Genomic DNA, 15,497 nt, shown 5'->3' with positions numbered 1-15,497 from the left:
ATGCAAGGTATTGGGCTAGGGATGAATCACCTGGGATGACCAGCAGTTCAGTTTTGCTGGGATTGAGTTTCAGCTGATGAGCTGTCATCCAAGATGAAATGTCCACCAGACATGCTGAGATCTGAGCAGACGCTGTCTCTGAGGAAGGGAAGGAGAAAATAAGTTGTGAAAATAAGGTGTCATTGGCACAGCAGTGGTATGAAAACCCAAGTGAGGATATAACGAGGATAAAAGGAGAGGACCTTGTGAAACACCAGTAGAAAGTTTGCATGGAGCAGATGTCTTCCATGTTACCTGATATGAGCGACCATCCAGGTAGGAAGCAAATCATTCCCATGCTTTTCCACAAATTCCAAGACTCCTGAGGGTGGACAAGAAAGTCTTGCTGTTAACTGTGTCAAATGCTGCAGAAAGGTCGAGGATGAGGACCAATGACAGCTTGGCTGATCTAGAAGCATGTAGTTTCTCAGTGACCACCAAAAGGGCAGTGGAATGAGCGACTTTGAAGCCAGACTGGTTGGGATCTTCTGCAGGAGACAGTCAGACAGCTGATTATAAACAATGTGTTCGAGAATTTTTGAAAGAAACGAGAGAAGTGATACCGGTCTGTAGTTTCTGATGTCTGAGGGATTCAGAGCAGGTTTTCTTCAGTATGGGGATAACCCTTACTTCTTGAAGGCAGTTGGTACATGATTAGGTTTTATGGATCATAATAACACTATATTGAAATAATAATAATAATAATAATAATAATAATAATAATAATAATAATAATCAGCAATCAGTCCTCTTCCATGTATAAAACACGGCACCTTGCCACCTCTGTGTTGCTATTTGCAAGCATGAATCAAAGAGTTGAATGGGATGGAAGGAGAGTAAGAGGCCATGGAAGAGGGGCCAGAGGAAGAGGTGTTTGCATGCTTGCGGGAGAAGCTGCAGCTAGAGAACAAAATAGGATAAATAGACAAAATAGCTCAAGCTTCCAATGAAATCTTGGCAGTGACAGCCGGTCAGTAGGGGGCGCAGGGGCACCGCCCCCTTAACCTTAGCCAGGGAAAAACGCTACTTTAACACATGAACAATAATTATATATTTTAATAACGAGATCATTTAGTTGTACTATTCCTCTGTTAGGCATATTATCATTTATTTAAAATAAAAAAATCAAATCTGTATTTAGCTCATTTGTGTGTGTGTGTGTGTTTTAATGATTACCTTCATTACTTCATTACTGATAATAAACACACATTGAACTTATATTAACTGATTCATAGTAGATTTATTGCATGCTTTAACAGTTGACTTTTTCAGTATTTTATCTTAGCATTAATGATACATAATCACCTGATAAATGGTTATTTACAGTCCTGCATTACTAACAGTTTGATTTTAAGTTTGTTGCCCCCCCCCCTTTTTTTTTAGCTCCAGCTGCCACGGAATTTGGGCAACAAGTACTGACCATGTCATCAATCATGGCTTGTCCTTTAGAGAGGCTGGACATAGGGTCCAGCCCATTCTGGGTTGGAGCACTATGGCATCTATTGTCGGGCTTTTTTTTTTTATGTTACTGCATACCACTGTGTACTTCAGCTTAACTGCAGTGCCCTGTTAGCAGAACAAACTGTGTCCACGGTAATGCAGATGTTTCATCAATCTCATTTATGTGATTGTCATAAAGTCAATTTTGCTTTTACTTTACAGAATTCACACACCACCACACACTGGTGGCAGAGGAAAGATCTGTAGTGTTGAACAGGAGGCTGCCATTGGAGATATGGTGGTGGAAAACAATACTATGAGACTGCGTGAAATCCAGGCAGCAGTGATTGCAGATCAGGGAGCACTTAGAAATATTAATGTGTTATGAGTATTTCAACTCTGTTTTGAACGTTTTTCTTTCTTTCTTTCTTTATTTGTTTTGTTGGTTGTTTGTTTATTTTAGATATTTCCATCCATAAGTTTCCTTTGGTGGTTTTGGTTGGACATTGTCTGAAAGCATGTTTACAGAAGTATAGAAACAGAGAAGGAAATGAAAATATAAAGTTTAAATTAAAGTTACTATTTTATCCCTATTCTATCCCTATTTTATCTCTACTTTATCCCTAATGAGCAAGCCTGTGGCGACAGTGGCAAGGAAAAGCTCCCTGTGATGATATGAGGAAGAAACCTTGAGAGGAACCAGGCTCAAAAGGGAACCCATCCTCATTTGGGTGACACTGGACAGTAAATAATGTAAATATAACTAAATACAGTAATGTCCTTTCTACAACAGCATCCAAGGGCTTATGGGGAACTATTAGGTCAGTCTAGTTTCTGAGTTCATTATAGACACTGATTCCTTACTGTAAAAAGCTGACAGATGTAACGGCAGATCTGTGATTGTGTGATACTCTCCAAGTCTCTCTGTCCATAGCTGACTAGTGGTCACAGTCTGTCCACACATGTCCATCCACAGCATCAGTGAGAACCACGAAGTGGGACATATAGCTCGACAGAGAAAGACAGAGAGAGAGAGAAAGATGTTAAGTATGCTTGTGACCATGTGATGTTTAAAGACAATGTAGATTATGTGTAAAGAGCAGGCAGGGACTCCGGCAAGACTAGCTATGACAGCATAACTAAAGGGAGAGCCAGAAGGTGATAGACATGAAGGATTCCCAGGACATAAAGCGTCCATCCACTTCACAGTCAGCAAACTTGGGAAGTCAGCAAGTGTGGTAAGGCAACAGCATCCAAACACCCCAGTACACCAAACTATGCATTGAAAGCTTGACTAAACAAATGTGTTTTCAGCCTGGACTTGAACAAATAACCTGCACCCTTTGATTGGAGTAGGTGTGGCGACTCATAAATAACCAAAAGATTGCTCAGGTACTGTGGTGCAAGACCATTTAGTGCTTATAGGACAGTAATAGTATTTTATAATCAATGCAAAATTTGACTGGCAGCCAATGCAGTGTGGCTAAGATAGGAGTGATGTGTTCATATCATCTGGTTCTAGTTAGGACTCTAGCTGCTGCATTCTGGACTAACTGTAGCTTATGCTCCTACTGGAACATCCAAACAGTAAGGCATTGCAATAATCTAACCTAGAGATAACAAAAGCATGAACTAGTTTTTTGTATCGTGAAATGACATCACATTTCTTATTTCTGAGATGAAAGTAGGCTACCCTAGTGATATTATCTGCATGAGCTTCAAACTAAAGACCAGAGTCGATAATTACACCAAGATCTTTTACTGCTGGACATGATGAAACAGAACAGAGACAGGCAAGGTCATTCACAGTGAGAACAAACACAGGGCAGCAAAAGAAAAATGGATTGATACGTAGCAGAGCTAACAATACTTTGCACTGAAGTTAGCCTGAGCATGGCTTAAAATGTCTAAAAACCAGGAAGTCACCCTCAACCTGGAAGTGATCAGCACTCTGGCAACTCCTGCACCCAGAGTCATCTCCATCAGTCTCGACTTTGTCTTACCATTGGATTCAGATGATCCTGGATGAGAGAGTCTGGATAATGCGGCGCAAGTTCTCCCCTCTTTAAACTATAAAATAAAGGGATCCCTTTTTAGTCAAAACATGAACAAAAAGAAAAAGGTTACCACTCTCACTCTCGGAATGTGGAATGTGCGTACTCTGCTTGACAATCCAGCAGCTAACAGACCGGAAAGGCACACAGCTTTAGTGGCTTGTGAGCTAGAATGCTACAAAGTAGACATTGCAGCCCTGGCCGAGACACGACTAGCAGAGGAAGGGCAAATCACAGAGGACAAGGGTGGTTACACGTTCTTCTGGAGTTGTTGCAGTGTCAGTGAGCGGAGAGAAGCTGAGATCAAAACAAAACTGATCTGTAATCTTACAAGCATGCCAAAAGGAATCAATGATCATCTCATGACAATGCAAGTACCTGTATGGAAGAAACAAGCAACAATCATAAGTGCATACGCCCCAACGATGACCAACCCAGATGACGCCAAGGACAAGAACTAGACTCTCTGATCTCAAATGTCCCCAAAGGAAATAAACTCTTCATCCTTGGAGACTTGCTAGGGTTGGTAATGATCACCAAACCTGGAGTGGTGTTATTGGTAGTAATGTTGTGGGCAAGTGTAACAGCAAAGGATAATTGCTTCTCCTTCTCCGTACAACTCAAGATCTCCTTATCACCAACACAATGGCGAAGCCTCACCTGAATTCCCTATGAGCAACGGTGTCATGAGCAAAGGCCATGTCCTGGCCCTGACCTTGTTCAGCATGATCTTTTCAGCCGTGTTCACTGATGCTTTCAACTTTACTGGTCCAGGACAGAATCCATGTAAATTAATGAAATACATATTGCTCCAAATATATTAATTGTTTATTGCCATAATGATTTTTCATCATTAAACACATCCTTTTTTATGTCTTACAGTCTGAATGAAAAGAATATATATATATATATATATATATATATATAAAAATTCAGTTTATTGATTTTGTACATTTAAAATGAGAAAGTCATATAATAATAGCTGAGCTGAAATAAGTAAAATAAATCATAATAAAGAGAACATATTAAACACATCTTAAACACTCTTCCTAAGTGCTGTGTTGTTCTCATGCTTCAAAGTTCATATAAAAAGTTTCTTCTGTATGTTGGATTCTGCTATGGGAAGAAAAAAAAAATATCACAGGAACACAAACGAGACATTAATGGAGATCAGATTCAATTAACCCAAATATAATGTGTGTAGTGAAATAACCTACGTTTGCAGTTCCATAGTCTGAGATCCTGTAAAAAAAAAGTACAGAACAAACAGACTTTAACATATGATTGTTTAAGAAGATACTTACTTGGAGAGGTTTTATTCTTTTTCCATAAATGTACCACCACAACAGCTATCAGTAATCCCAGTATTATTGGCAGTGTAACACATAAGCGGATGAGAGACGCGACATCTGTGTACAAATAATGAAATGTTGGTAGGTAGAAATAGACTACAGTAACATGCTGGGTTCTTCTGTCTATCCATTTCCAAACACTTGCACACACACAAGCGACCAATGCATTTGAGACTCACCAAATCGGTTTCCAGCTATTTCAGATCCCTTATATACACTGACTGTTACATTGTTTATGATCTTCCACATTCCTTTTGTTTTCGAAAATGGGTGCACTCATAAAGCACAGAGATATTGTCCAGCATCTGACTTTGTTACGTTACTGATCCTGATGTTACGGGTGTTTATACTTATGGGTGTTTGGTTTGAGAGTCTGTGAAGCAGATCTTCTTGCACAATGCAATAGGGATTGTACTTTATACCAAGAAACTTGTCAAAACCAAAAGAATGAACACAGATACTCTGCTTTTCAATATTCTTGATCCAGTACACATAAAAATATGCACTGTTATATCCTTCTGGACAGATGAAACTGCAGTTTAAAAGTACATCTTCTCCTTCAGTTAACTCGACTGAAGATCTTTCCACAGACTTGTTTGTTACTGAAGGAAAAATAGTTTTGCTGATTATTCTGAAAAACTGAATTGTATTAAGAGAATACAGAAAATGAAAACGTACTCACTGGATTCATTTGCAGGGGCGACTATGTATGACGTGACAGTGTTGGGAGACGGTGTGAACGGATACAAGAAACCAGAATCCAGAGCAGTGACACATCGAAAAAATCCACTTGATGCTATTAGCGGACATTTTTCATCAACTTTGTCTGATTCGTTATTTGTGCAGAATTTCTGGATATTGTTAAGTCTGAGTGGTTCACCAGGAGCACACTTCACTGTGCAATTCACATCAATATTGTTTTGAGACTCTGTGCTTATTTGCCATTTGTTGGTGTTGCAGAATAGTTTTACTTCATTCTCTGTATAAATGAATTCAATATGTCCTTAGGAAAGAGAGAAATATTTTATTGAGAGGAGTGTTTAGTCATTCAACAATTATTTTTGTTCTAAATGTATGCATTAATAACATCACACTAATGTCGCTTGGCCATTATCCGGGGTAACTGACTTAAAAAAAAACCTTTTAAGAGTATTTTTCAGTTTGTCTATCAGAGATTTATCTTGTCTATGTTTATATAAATATCTATATTATATATTTCTGAACCAGTATTAACATATCAACAGTTTATTTAATATTAAAGTCGACCATGTCCAGTACCAAGTACCCACCTAAGCAACAATGAAAATGTCAGATATCAGATTATTTTCTGGAAGTCCATCAAACTGAACTTAATGAAGACATGCGGTAATTCAGGCTTTAGCAATTCAGCCAAGTTGCAACATACAGAAGAAACAAATTGTAATAAATCATTGTAACCAACAAACATTCTCTGTTGAAATTCTCTGTAAAAATTACTCACCATGGCTACTACTGAGGAAGAGAACCAGAAGGGCGAAACACTGCAAAACCATTATTACTGTTTTTGCACTAAGCAAAAAAAAAAACCCCAAAGTGATTAATAGTTGAAATTATTCCACTTATGAAAACATACAGAATTAAACTTAATTAATTAAGCAGCGAACCTTTCAAGGTGATAAACAGAATCTTGGCTTGGAAGATGTTTTAAGCAAGTGATCAAAAAGTGAAGTGACAAAAATTACCACACAGTTTAATGGTTGATGTCACAACTTGTGTGTTTTCTTGTGACGACACAGACAGTCTCTGTTAGTGTGTGTGTGTGTGTGTGTAGCAGATCCTTTAAGTTCGGTCCATCCCACAGATGCTCATTCAAATTAAGATTTGTGGAATTTGGAGGTCAAGTCAACTCTTTGTCATGTTACTCAATCCATCCCCGAACAATATTTGTAGTGAGGCAAGGAGCATTTATTCTGCTGAGAGAGGCCACTGCCATTAGGGAATACTGTTATGAAGGGATGTACTTGGTCTGTAACAGTGTTTTAGGTAGATGGTATGTGTCAAAGTAACATCCACATGAATGTCAGGACCCAAGATTATCCAGCAGAGCATTACACAGAGCATCACACTGTCTCCACCAGCTTGCCCTCTTCCCAAAGTGCATCCTGGTGCCATCTCTTCACATGCCTGCACTGGGAACGTCCCATTTGACAAGTAACATACTTTAAACATCCAGCCATTACGACTGACTGGCATTAATTATTCACAGAAATCCAAATGATCATAATTATTTTCAGGTTTAAGTGGTCAGTGTTGCTAAACTGGTGTTGCATTTGTGGACTTCCTTTGCTGTGTAAATGAATACAGTATGCCTTTATGGCAGAGAAAATGATTTTTATAAGAATAATTCAAGCACTAGTTCTGAAGCTCCTCAGGTTCACATCAATTGACCAACTTTAATCTTTGTGTCCAAAACAAGCTTTATTTCTTTGTAGAATGTCACAGCTGTACTTTACAAAAGTCATTAAGTATAAAGAGACACATGTGGTGAATATTTGCCTTCAGACATGTAGCTTTAACTTATTAACACTGTGCAGTTCTCTAGCTCAACATAACATATGATCATTTTTATTGTATTGTCACATGTGGGGGTGTGGTTTAGAGGGAGTGTTGGGGAATGAACAAATGAACATGGCACATCTGTATCTGATTTCAAAGTTTGTGTAAATGTGTGTATTGGGGGTTTGCAGTGTGTCAGTGACAGTAGGGCTGAGCTGAACTGAACTAAACAGAGCTGTTGGACATCTTGTTCTTGTTCATCTGGTTTTTGCTCTTGGAATCCACTTGCTTCTATTAGCAGATATTTTTCACCAACCTTGTCTGAATCTTTGAAGATCTTGAATTCCATTGGATTAAGAAGTATAGTGCTCAATGTGGTGAACAGATTTTTGGCTGATGCAGGAAATAAATTTGTTCTGTGCAAGACTTTTTGTGCAAGTCATCAGAAAAACAAACAGACATATAGACTGTGGTGAATGTCACAACTTGTGGTCTGAGAGTGTGTGCATGTGTGTGTGTGTGTGTGTACATGCTCCAGGCTGCTGCTGATGGCATTACAGTGAGATATAAGATATCACAAAATCAAAGACCCCACCTTTAGGCTAAAGTCACCACTACACCTTAGAACACAGTCTAATTGTATAACCAAATACAAATACACTATTCATAATAAACAGATAAAGAGTTCTTATGGTTGTTTAATAGGAGCTTTTAAAATACACTGTGTAAACTAAAGTCAGCGATACTGAAGTCTATGCAGACCAAAAACACCGTACACTTTTTGCAGCACATTTCCAAAGACTAACACACTGGTTTTAAAACTGTTAAAACCCATTATATATTCTCCACTTTTCTTATGATTTCACAAAAAGTACATAGTAATGAAATGCTGTTTAGCATCTACTAGAAGTGCAAATAGTATCAATGTGCAAATGAGCAAGTGCAGATGAATATGTAAATACATGTACAACAAATAAATAAAGCTATGACAGGTAGTATATACAGAAGCTGGTGTGCGAATGAACAGTGGTAAGAAAAAGTATGTGAACCTTTTGGAATTTTATGGTTTTCTGCATAAATTTGTCATAAAATGTGGTCTGATCTTCATCTAAGTCAAGAGTATTGACAAATGTAATGTGCTTAAATAATAACAAAAAAATCTGATCTTTCTTGTCTTTATTGAAAACTCATTCAATATACAAAATGGTAGTGGAAAAAGTAAGTGAACCCTTTGAATTAATAACTGGTTGATCCCCTCTTGGCAGCAATAATTTCAACCAAGCGCTTCCTGTAGCTGTGAATCAGACCTGCACATCATTCAGGGGGAATTTTAGCCCATTCTTCCTGGTAGACCTGCTTTAGCTCTGTCATATTCTTTGGACGTCTCATAAGTGAGTGTCTCATCAAGTCATTCCACGGCATTTCTATTGGGTTTGGGCTCTGACTTGGCCCAAAAAAGGTGGATTTTGTTCTTTTGAAGCTTCAAGGAGACAGAATACAGAAATAGAGCAACATGGTCTGGACTAGAGGTAAGCATATTTGTACTTCAGAGCACAATGAACCAGTTTATCCACATAAGAGCATTTAAGATTTTACATGTCAGAAAGCAGACCTGTAATGATACTATGTGACATGTCTCTCACAATGTCAATTCATTAATATAATTTGATAACTGAGACTCCTGTGGGTTTCTGCTTTCCTGACTTTTTCAGTCTTTACTGTTTATCTGTTATTCCTTCATGTTCAAGAGAACGTCATTGAGATATGACTTATTAGCAGAAGAGGAACGCAGAAACTTTTTCGGCCACAGCTTTTGCGGCCGCAGCTTACATATATTAATGTAGAATATTAACAGTATACAGAAACATATAGATAAACAAATTATACATATATCATGCATAAACATAAATGTCTTCATTACAAAGAGATATGAATCTGTAACTTTCAGGACACACTTCCTGAAGCAGGGATCAAACCCGGATCTCCCTGCTAGTTGACATAACCCACATGCATTTTATCAGACCTGTGAGAGGATAAAATTGCTGCTTTATTAACAGAGCTAAATAAGGCTTACACAGAACATTGGACAAATACCGCATGAGGTACGAAACATAACAATAACATGGAACATGGAAACACAATAACCGAACCACACGAAAAACAAACAAAAAACAGTGACTGAGATAGACACATACAAAAGGGTTGGTATATATAGGACAAAACATTAGGTTAAATGAGGAACAGGTGACCGGGGAAAAGAGGAACAATAGGAAGGATGTGGCACAACACACATGAGGATTACAGAAACAAAAAGCATGCTATGGTGAATTGCCTGCCAGCTCCCCCTCTGGTGGTCAGACAGGGAACTGTCCCAGTAGCTCCTGACAGAATCAAACAACTGAAACAATGTAAATGAAAACAGCACAACTTTTGAACCATAGCCAATCAGGAAATCAATGACACTGCATACAGTACTAGACAAATCTTAAAATATGAAAGGTACATTATATATGGAAGATTTGATTGCTAGACCAGATGAAGACCCAAGGTGTAATTCTGAAATTTCCATTTTCAATTTTGCTTGATAGATATTAATCCTCCCATGTTATGAATATATTTTACCTAGGTAATGTGTTCAAATTTAGATCAGTAAAAAAACTAAATCACATGCCTTTAAATACCTTCATATAAATCATTCTACTTCAGATGTGTGTGACCTTGCTTTGAAGAATCCTGCTTGAATCCGATCTTAATCTAATCTTCTTCACTCCCTACATCATACAGAGAACCTGAACCTTTTTTTTTACTGCAAAAGTAAGGGTGAGCATTTGTCAGTGGGTTTCTGGAAAATAGTATTTGCAAACACAAATATTGTCATTGCGTTTTTATTATAATTACACTTGGCTGAAGATTCCTGTAGCGGTATAAATTGTAAAATTGCATTTATATTTCTGTAGCTAGCTGTAGCATGTCCCTGATTGTGTGAAAGCTCTCACTGAGCAGTTCTCCATGTCAGTCTGTCAAACCTCTTAAGAACATCTCTGGAAAAGATATGAGAAATGCGACCCAGGTATTATTCGAAAGATAACAGTGTTCAGACTGCTGTTAATTTACAGAAAACAACTTTACACATGTACACAATACACATTGTATATATACTTTTATGTCAGAAATGGCCCTCTAGTGGACCACAATGTATTTGTGTTTGTTTGTTGAAACAGCTCTGTCATTTACCGTAAATCAGGGGTCTCCTACATGTCGCTCGCCTGCTTCTCCGTGGGTACATGCTTCATCAAGCAGACTGAAGTAGTTTGGATAAAAGATAAATAAACCACTTGGCCGTTTTTTTTTTTCGGTCTTGCTGAGGCCATCAGGTTCTGTAACAGGGGACTTATAAGTAACAGTTTGCTGATAAATAACATGTGAATAAATGAAATCTGACATAAATAACTGATAAATCTAATCAGCAACCCCGTTGTGTTAAATCAATTAACTCGACTCAACTGCTGCTTATGTGAATTAAAATGATTTATTGCAAAATATGACTGATGTTGACATTTTCTTTTAAATTCACACAAAAATAGCTCATTCAGCTGGTTTGGTTTATGGCAATAAGCTATGTAAATAAATGTTACTAATAATATAACACCAGTAACTCTCAGAGGAAAAAAGGTTGGAGATCCCTGCTGTAAATGTACTGTACATATTGCTACAAATATATTAAATGTTTATTGCCATAATAATTTTTCATCATTAAACACTTACTAACGTTTTTATGTCTTACAGTCTGAATAAAAAGAATACTGTATATATATATATATATATATATATATATGATGTATTGATTTTATACATTTGAAATGAGAAAGACATACTGTATAATAATAGGAGCATTAAAATAAGTAAAAGAAATCTTAATAAAGAGAACATATTAAACACATCTTAAACATTCTTCCTAAGTGCTGTGTTGTTCTCGTGCTTCAAAGTTCATTTAAGTTTCATCTCTATGTTGGATTCTGCAAAGGGAAGAAAAAATAAACATCACAGAATTTAACACAACCGAGACATTAATAGAGCTCACATTCAATTAAACCAAATATAATTATCAGTGCAATAACCTACGTTTTCAGTTCCATAGTCTGAGATCCTGTAAAAAAAAAAAAAAAGAAGCATAATATTAGCATATGTACAGAACAAACAGACTTTAAAATATGATTGTTTAAGAAGATACTTACTTGGAGAGGTTTTATTCTTTTTCCATAAACGTACCACCACAACAGCTATCGGAACACCCAGTATTATTGGCAGTGTAACACATAAGCGGATGAGAGACTCGCCATCTGGGTACAAATAATGAAATGTTGGTAGGTAGAAATAGTCTACAGTAACATGCTGGGTTCTTCTGTCTATCCATTTCCAAACACTTAATAAACACGCACATACACACACACACACACTCACACACACACACAACCCAGTGCAGATTAAACTCACCTGTCATTATTTCAGCTATTCCAGATCCTTTGTCCTCAGATCCTTTAGGTACACTGACTGTAACATTATTTATGATCTTCCATGTTGCTTTTGCTTTATTATAATGGCGCACTTGTAAAACACAAAGATATTGTCCAGCATCTGACTCTGTTACGTTACTGATCCTGATGTTATGGTTGGTGTTTCTGCCGTCAGTTTGGTTTGAGAGTCTGTGAAGCAGATCTTCTTGCACATTGCAATGACGATTGTACTCTATACCATAAGCGTTTTCAAGATCATAAGAATACACACAGATACTGTTCTTTTCAATGGTCTTGATCCAGTAAACAGAGAAATCCTCACTGTTATATCCTTCTGTAAAGATGAAACTGCAGTTTAAAAGTACATCTTCTCCTTCAGTTAGCTCGACTGAAGATCTCTCCACAGACTTGGTTGTTACTGAAGAAAAACAGTTTTGCTGATTATTCTGAAAAACAGAATTGTCTTGAGAAAATACAGAAAATGAAAACTTACTCACTGGCTTCATTTGCAGTGGCGACTATGTATGACGTGACAGTGTTGGGAGACGGTTTGAATGGATACAAGAAACCAGAATCCAGAGCAGTGACACATCGAAAAAATCCACTTGATGCTATTAGCGGAAATTTTTCATCAACTTTGTCTGATTCGTTATTTGTATGGAATTCATGGATATTGTTAAGTCTGAGTGGTTCACCAGGAACACACTTCACTGTGCAATTCACATCAATTATGTTGTCAGACTTTGTGCTTATTTGCCATTTGTTGGTGTTGCAGGACAGTTTTACTTCATTCTCTGTTGTATAAATGAATTCAGTATGTCCTTAGGGAAGAGAGAAATATCTTACTGAGAGGAGTGTTTAGTCATTCAACAATTATTTTGTACCAAAGGTATTTATTAATATCATTACACGGATGTCGCTTGGCCATTCACTGGTGTAACAGATTTTATTCCCTTCATTTAAATACATGGAAAAAAAGAATCTTTCTTAAAGCAGTTGTCAGTTTGTGTATCAGAGATTTATCTTTATTTTTATAGAAATATCTGTATTTTATATTTTTGAACCAATATTAACCAATCACAGATCATTTAATGTTGAAGACAACCATATCTATTAGCAAGTAACCACCTAAGCAGAAAACAATGTCAGAAATGAAAATATCAGATTATTTTCAGGAAGTTCATCAAACTGAACTTTCTGTAGACATGCAGTAATTCAGGCTTCAGCAGTTTAAGTTCATATAAGTAAAATAGCGACAAAAGTATGTGAATCAAAAAAAGGTGCTTAATAGCAGTAATTGAAAAAAAATCCATCGTATTAACAGTGCTTGCATTTTAAGGTTCTGCAATTCAACATGGCTGTATAATTAAGCTGTGAATCTTTCAAGCGGAGACACAAAATTGCATTGTTTAAAATTTCGATATTAAAAAAATATTCAGATTTTTAAAATACAACCTTTAATAATTGACAGGACATTTAGGTGTGTATTATTTCACTTCCACAAATTCAGTGATTCAAATTCACTAAGAAATTCAACGTTGCACAGCCGGGTATCGCAGGAAGAGCAAACGAACATCAATGCATAATCGACACCTGCTGCTTGTTCGCTTCACCAGCAGGAGGTGTAAGTGAGTTTGATGAGATAATAGCAACAGGTAGACCGAGGCTTTCACATCACACTCAGGGATCTGCCAAAATGGACCAAAGGGTAAGTAAACATTATGATTATCTGGGCCTGTATGTTTGTTTGTTTTTTGTTGTGATTTTATTTTCGTTTGATTTATTTGACTAGTAAGGCTGATAAAAACAAATATACACGTAAACGATGCTTTCATGTCTTCATTGGCTTAAGGTACAGTACTAACATCTTGGTCCATTCTGGCAAATCCCCGATTGCTCTTCCTGCGATACCCGGCTGTGCAACATTGAATTTCTTGGCGAATTTGAATCACTGAATTTGTGGAAGTGAAATAATACGCACCGAAATGTCCTGTCAATTATTAAAGGTTGTATTTTAAAAATCTAAATATTTAATATTGAAATTTTAAACAATGAAATCTTGTGTCTCTACTTGAAAAATTCACAGCTTAGTTATGCAGCCATGTTGAATTGCAGATCCTTAAAATGCAAGCACTGTTAATACGATGGGTATTTTTACAGTTACTGCTATTTAGCACCTTTTTTTGCTCCAAATGCTTTTGTCGCTATTTTCCATCCATACAAGTTGTAACATACAGAATAAACAAGTTGTAATAAATCAATGTCATCAGCAAACATTCTCTGATAGAAGAAAAACAAGGCAACTATCATTTGCAGTGATAGTGAATGTCTCATGTATGCTGCTTAAAATTCCACCACCAACAATATCAATATATCATCATGTTAACTTACAATAACATTTATCAATCAAAGGTCACTCACCATGGCTACTACCGAGGAAGAAAACCAGAAGGATGAAACACTGCAAAACCATTCTCACAGTTTTTGCACTGAGCAAAAAATAAAACAAGAATTAATTTTGAAAAAATATTTTTTTTAAATAAAAAAAAGAACAGAGATGAGTAAACAGTGGAAATGATTCTGCTTTTTTCTTTATGAAAACATACAGAATTAAGCAGCGTACCTCTCAAGGTCATGAACAGAATCCTGGCTCATGCACAAAATGCCTCAAACAATTTGAAGACGTTTTTAAAAAAGTGACAAAAATTACCACACACAGTTTAGAGATTGATGTCACAACTTGTGGGTTTTCTTGTTATTAGACTCTGCTTGGGGTTGGTGGGAAGAGAGAGAGAGAGAGAGAGAGAGAGAGAGAGAGAGAAGGAAGTGTTCATATGCTATTTTTGCACATTTACTTAATTGCTGCTGTTGCTTTTTTTTGCACCCATTTTAAACTGCACCAATTGCTGCTATACATAAATGTATATGTGTACAATACTACTCTTTGTTTAAAGTCCTCTTATTTTTGCATCTTGTGCTTTATAACATATACAGAATGTATACTGGTCAACTCTATTTTGTGTATCTGTCCTGTAGTGTTTTGTATTGTCTGTTTGCACTGTCTTTTTATTTTGCATTAGGTTGCAGACGATGCACTTTATGTGGCTAGGACAACTTACATTAGTCCTTAGCTCTGTGTTGTTTTGTGTAGCACCAGGGTCACGTCACTGTGTACTGCGTCAACTATATATGGTTGAAATGAAAATAAAAGCTTCTTGACTTCACACACACACACACACACACACACACAGTCCTGTGCACATCTCTAGCTGAGCTGTTTTTTGCAAAAAGAGTGGTATACAGTATGTGAAAAACTGGTGGAGAGCATGGAGACAAAATGCATACAAATCGGGGTTACTCCACCAAATACTGATTTCTTAATGTTATTTAGCCAAAGCATTAACACAATTTGTTTACAAATTACTTGCATTTAGTTTTATTTGATTTAGTAAAGCTCTGCGAATACTGCATGATCTTGGGTTATTTTGATGTGTTGTCATTTCCTATAAATATACACTCTAAATTACAATAGTTATAATTTGAATTTAGGAGAAATATTGTCA

General features: G+C 36.7%; 1 protein-coding gene across 2 annotated transcripts; it reads right to left on the bottom strand.

The window, feature by feature from the left end:
* Positions 1 to 7,494: 7,494 nt before the first annotated feature.
* Positions 7,495 to 14,689, bottom strand: LOC131347673 (uncharacterized). Of its 2 annotated transcripts, XM_058381966.1 has the most exons (7): positions 14,558 to 14,689; positions 14,356 to 14,423; positions 12,432 to 12,755; positions 11,915 to 12,352; positions 11,656 to 11,760; positions 11,543 to 11,567; positions 10,934 to 11,436 (listed from the first exon to the last, which is right to left on the bottom strand). In XM_058381966.1, the coding sequence occupies exons 1-7, from the start codon at positions 14,587 to 14,589 to the stop codon at positions 11,412 to 11,414; spliced, it is 1,017 nt and encodes a 338-aa protein (XP_058237949.1). In that variant the 5' UTR covers positions 14,590 to 14,689; the 3' UTR covers positions 10,934 to 11,411. The 2 variants fall into 2 exon arrangements, 1 of the variants encoding a protein (XP_058237949.1); XR_009203814.1 differs by lacking the exons at positions 14,356 to 14,423; positions 14,558 to 14,689 and adding an exon at positions 7,495 to 10,461 and having other exon boundaries at positions 10,655 to 11,436; positions 12,432 to 12,773.
* Between the last annotated feature and the right edge of the window lie 808 nt (positions 14,690 to 15,497).

This window comes from Hemibagrus wyckioides, linkage group LG27 (assembly GCF_019097595.1).
Source record: "Hemibagrus wyckioides isolate EC202008001 linkage group LG27, SWU_Hwy_1.0, whole genome shotgun sequence".
Taxonomy (NCBI): domain Eukaryota; kingdom Metazoa; phylum Chordata; class Actinopteri; order Siluriformes; family Bagridae; genus Hemibagrus; species Hemibagrus wyckioides.
The sequence above is the reverse complement of the archived record's forward strand: the minus strand, read 5'-3'. Positions and strand labels throughout refer to the sequence as shown.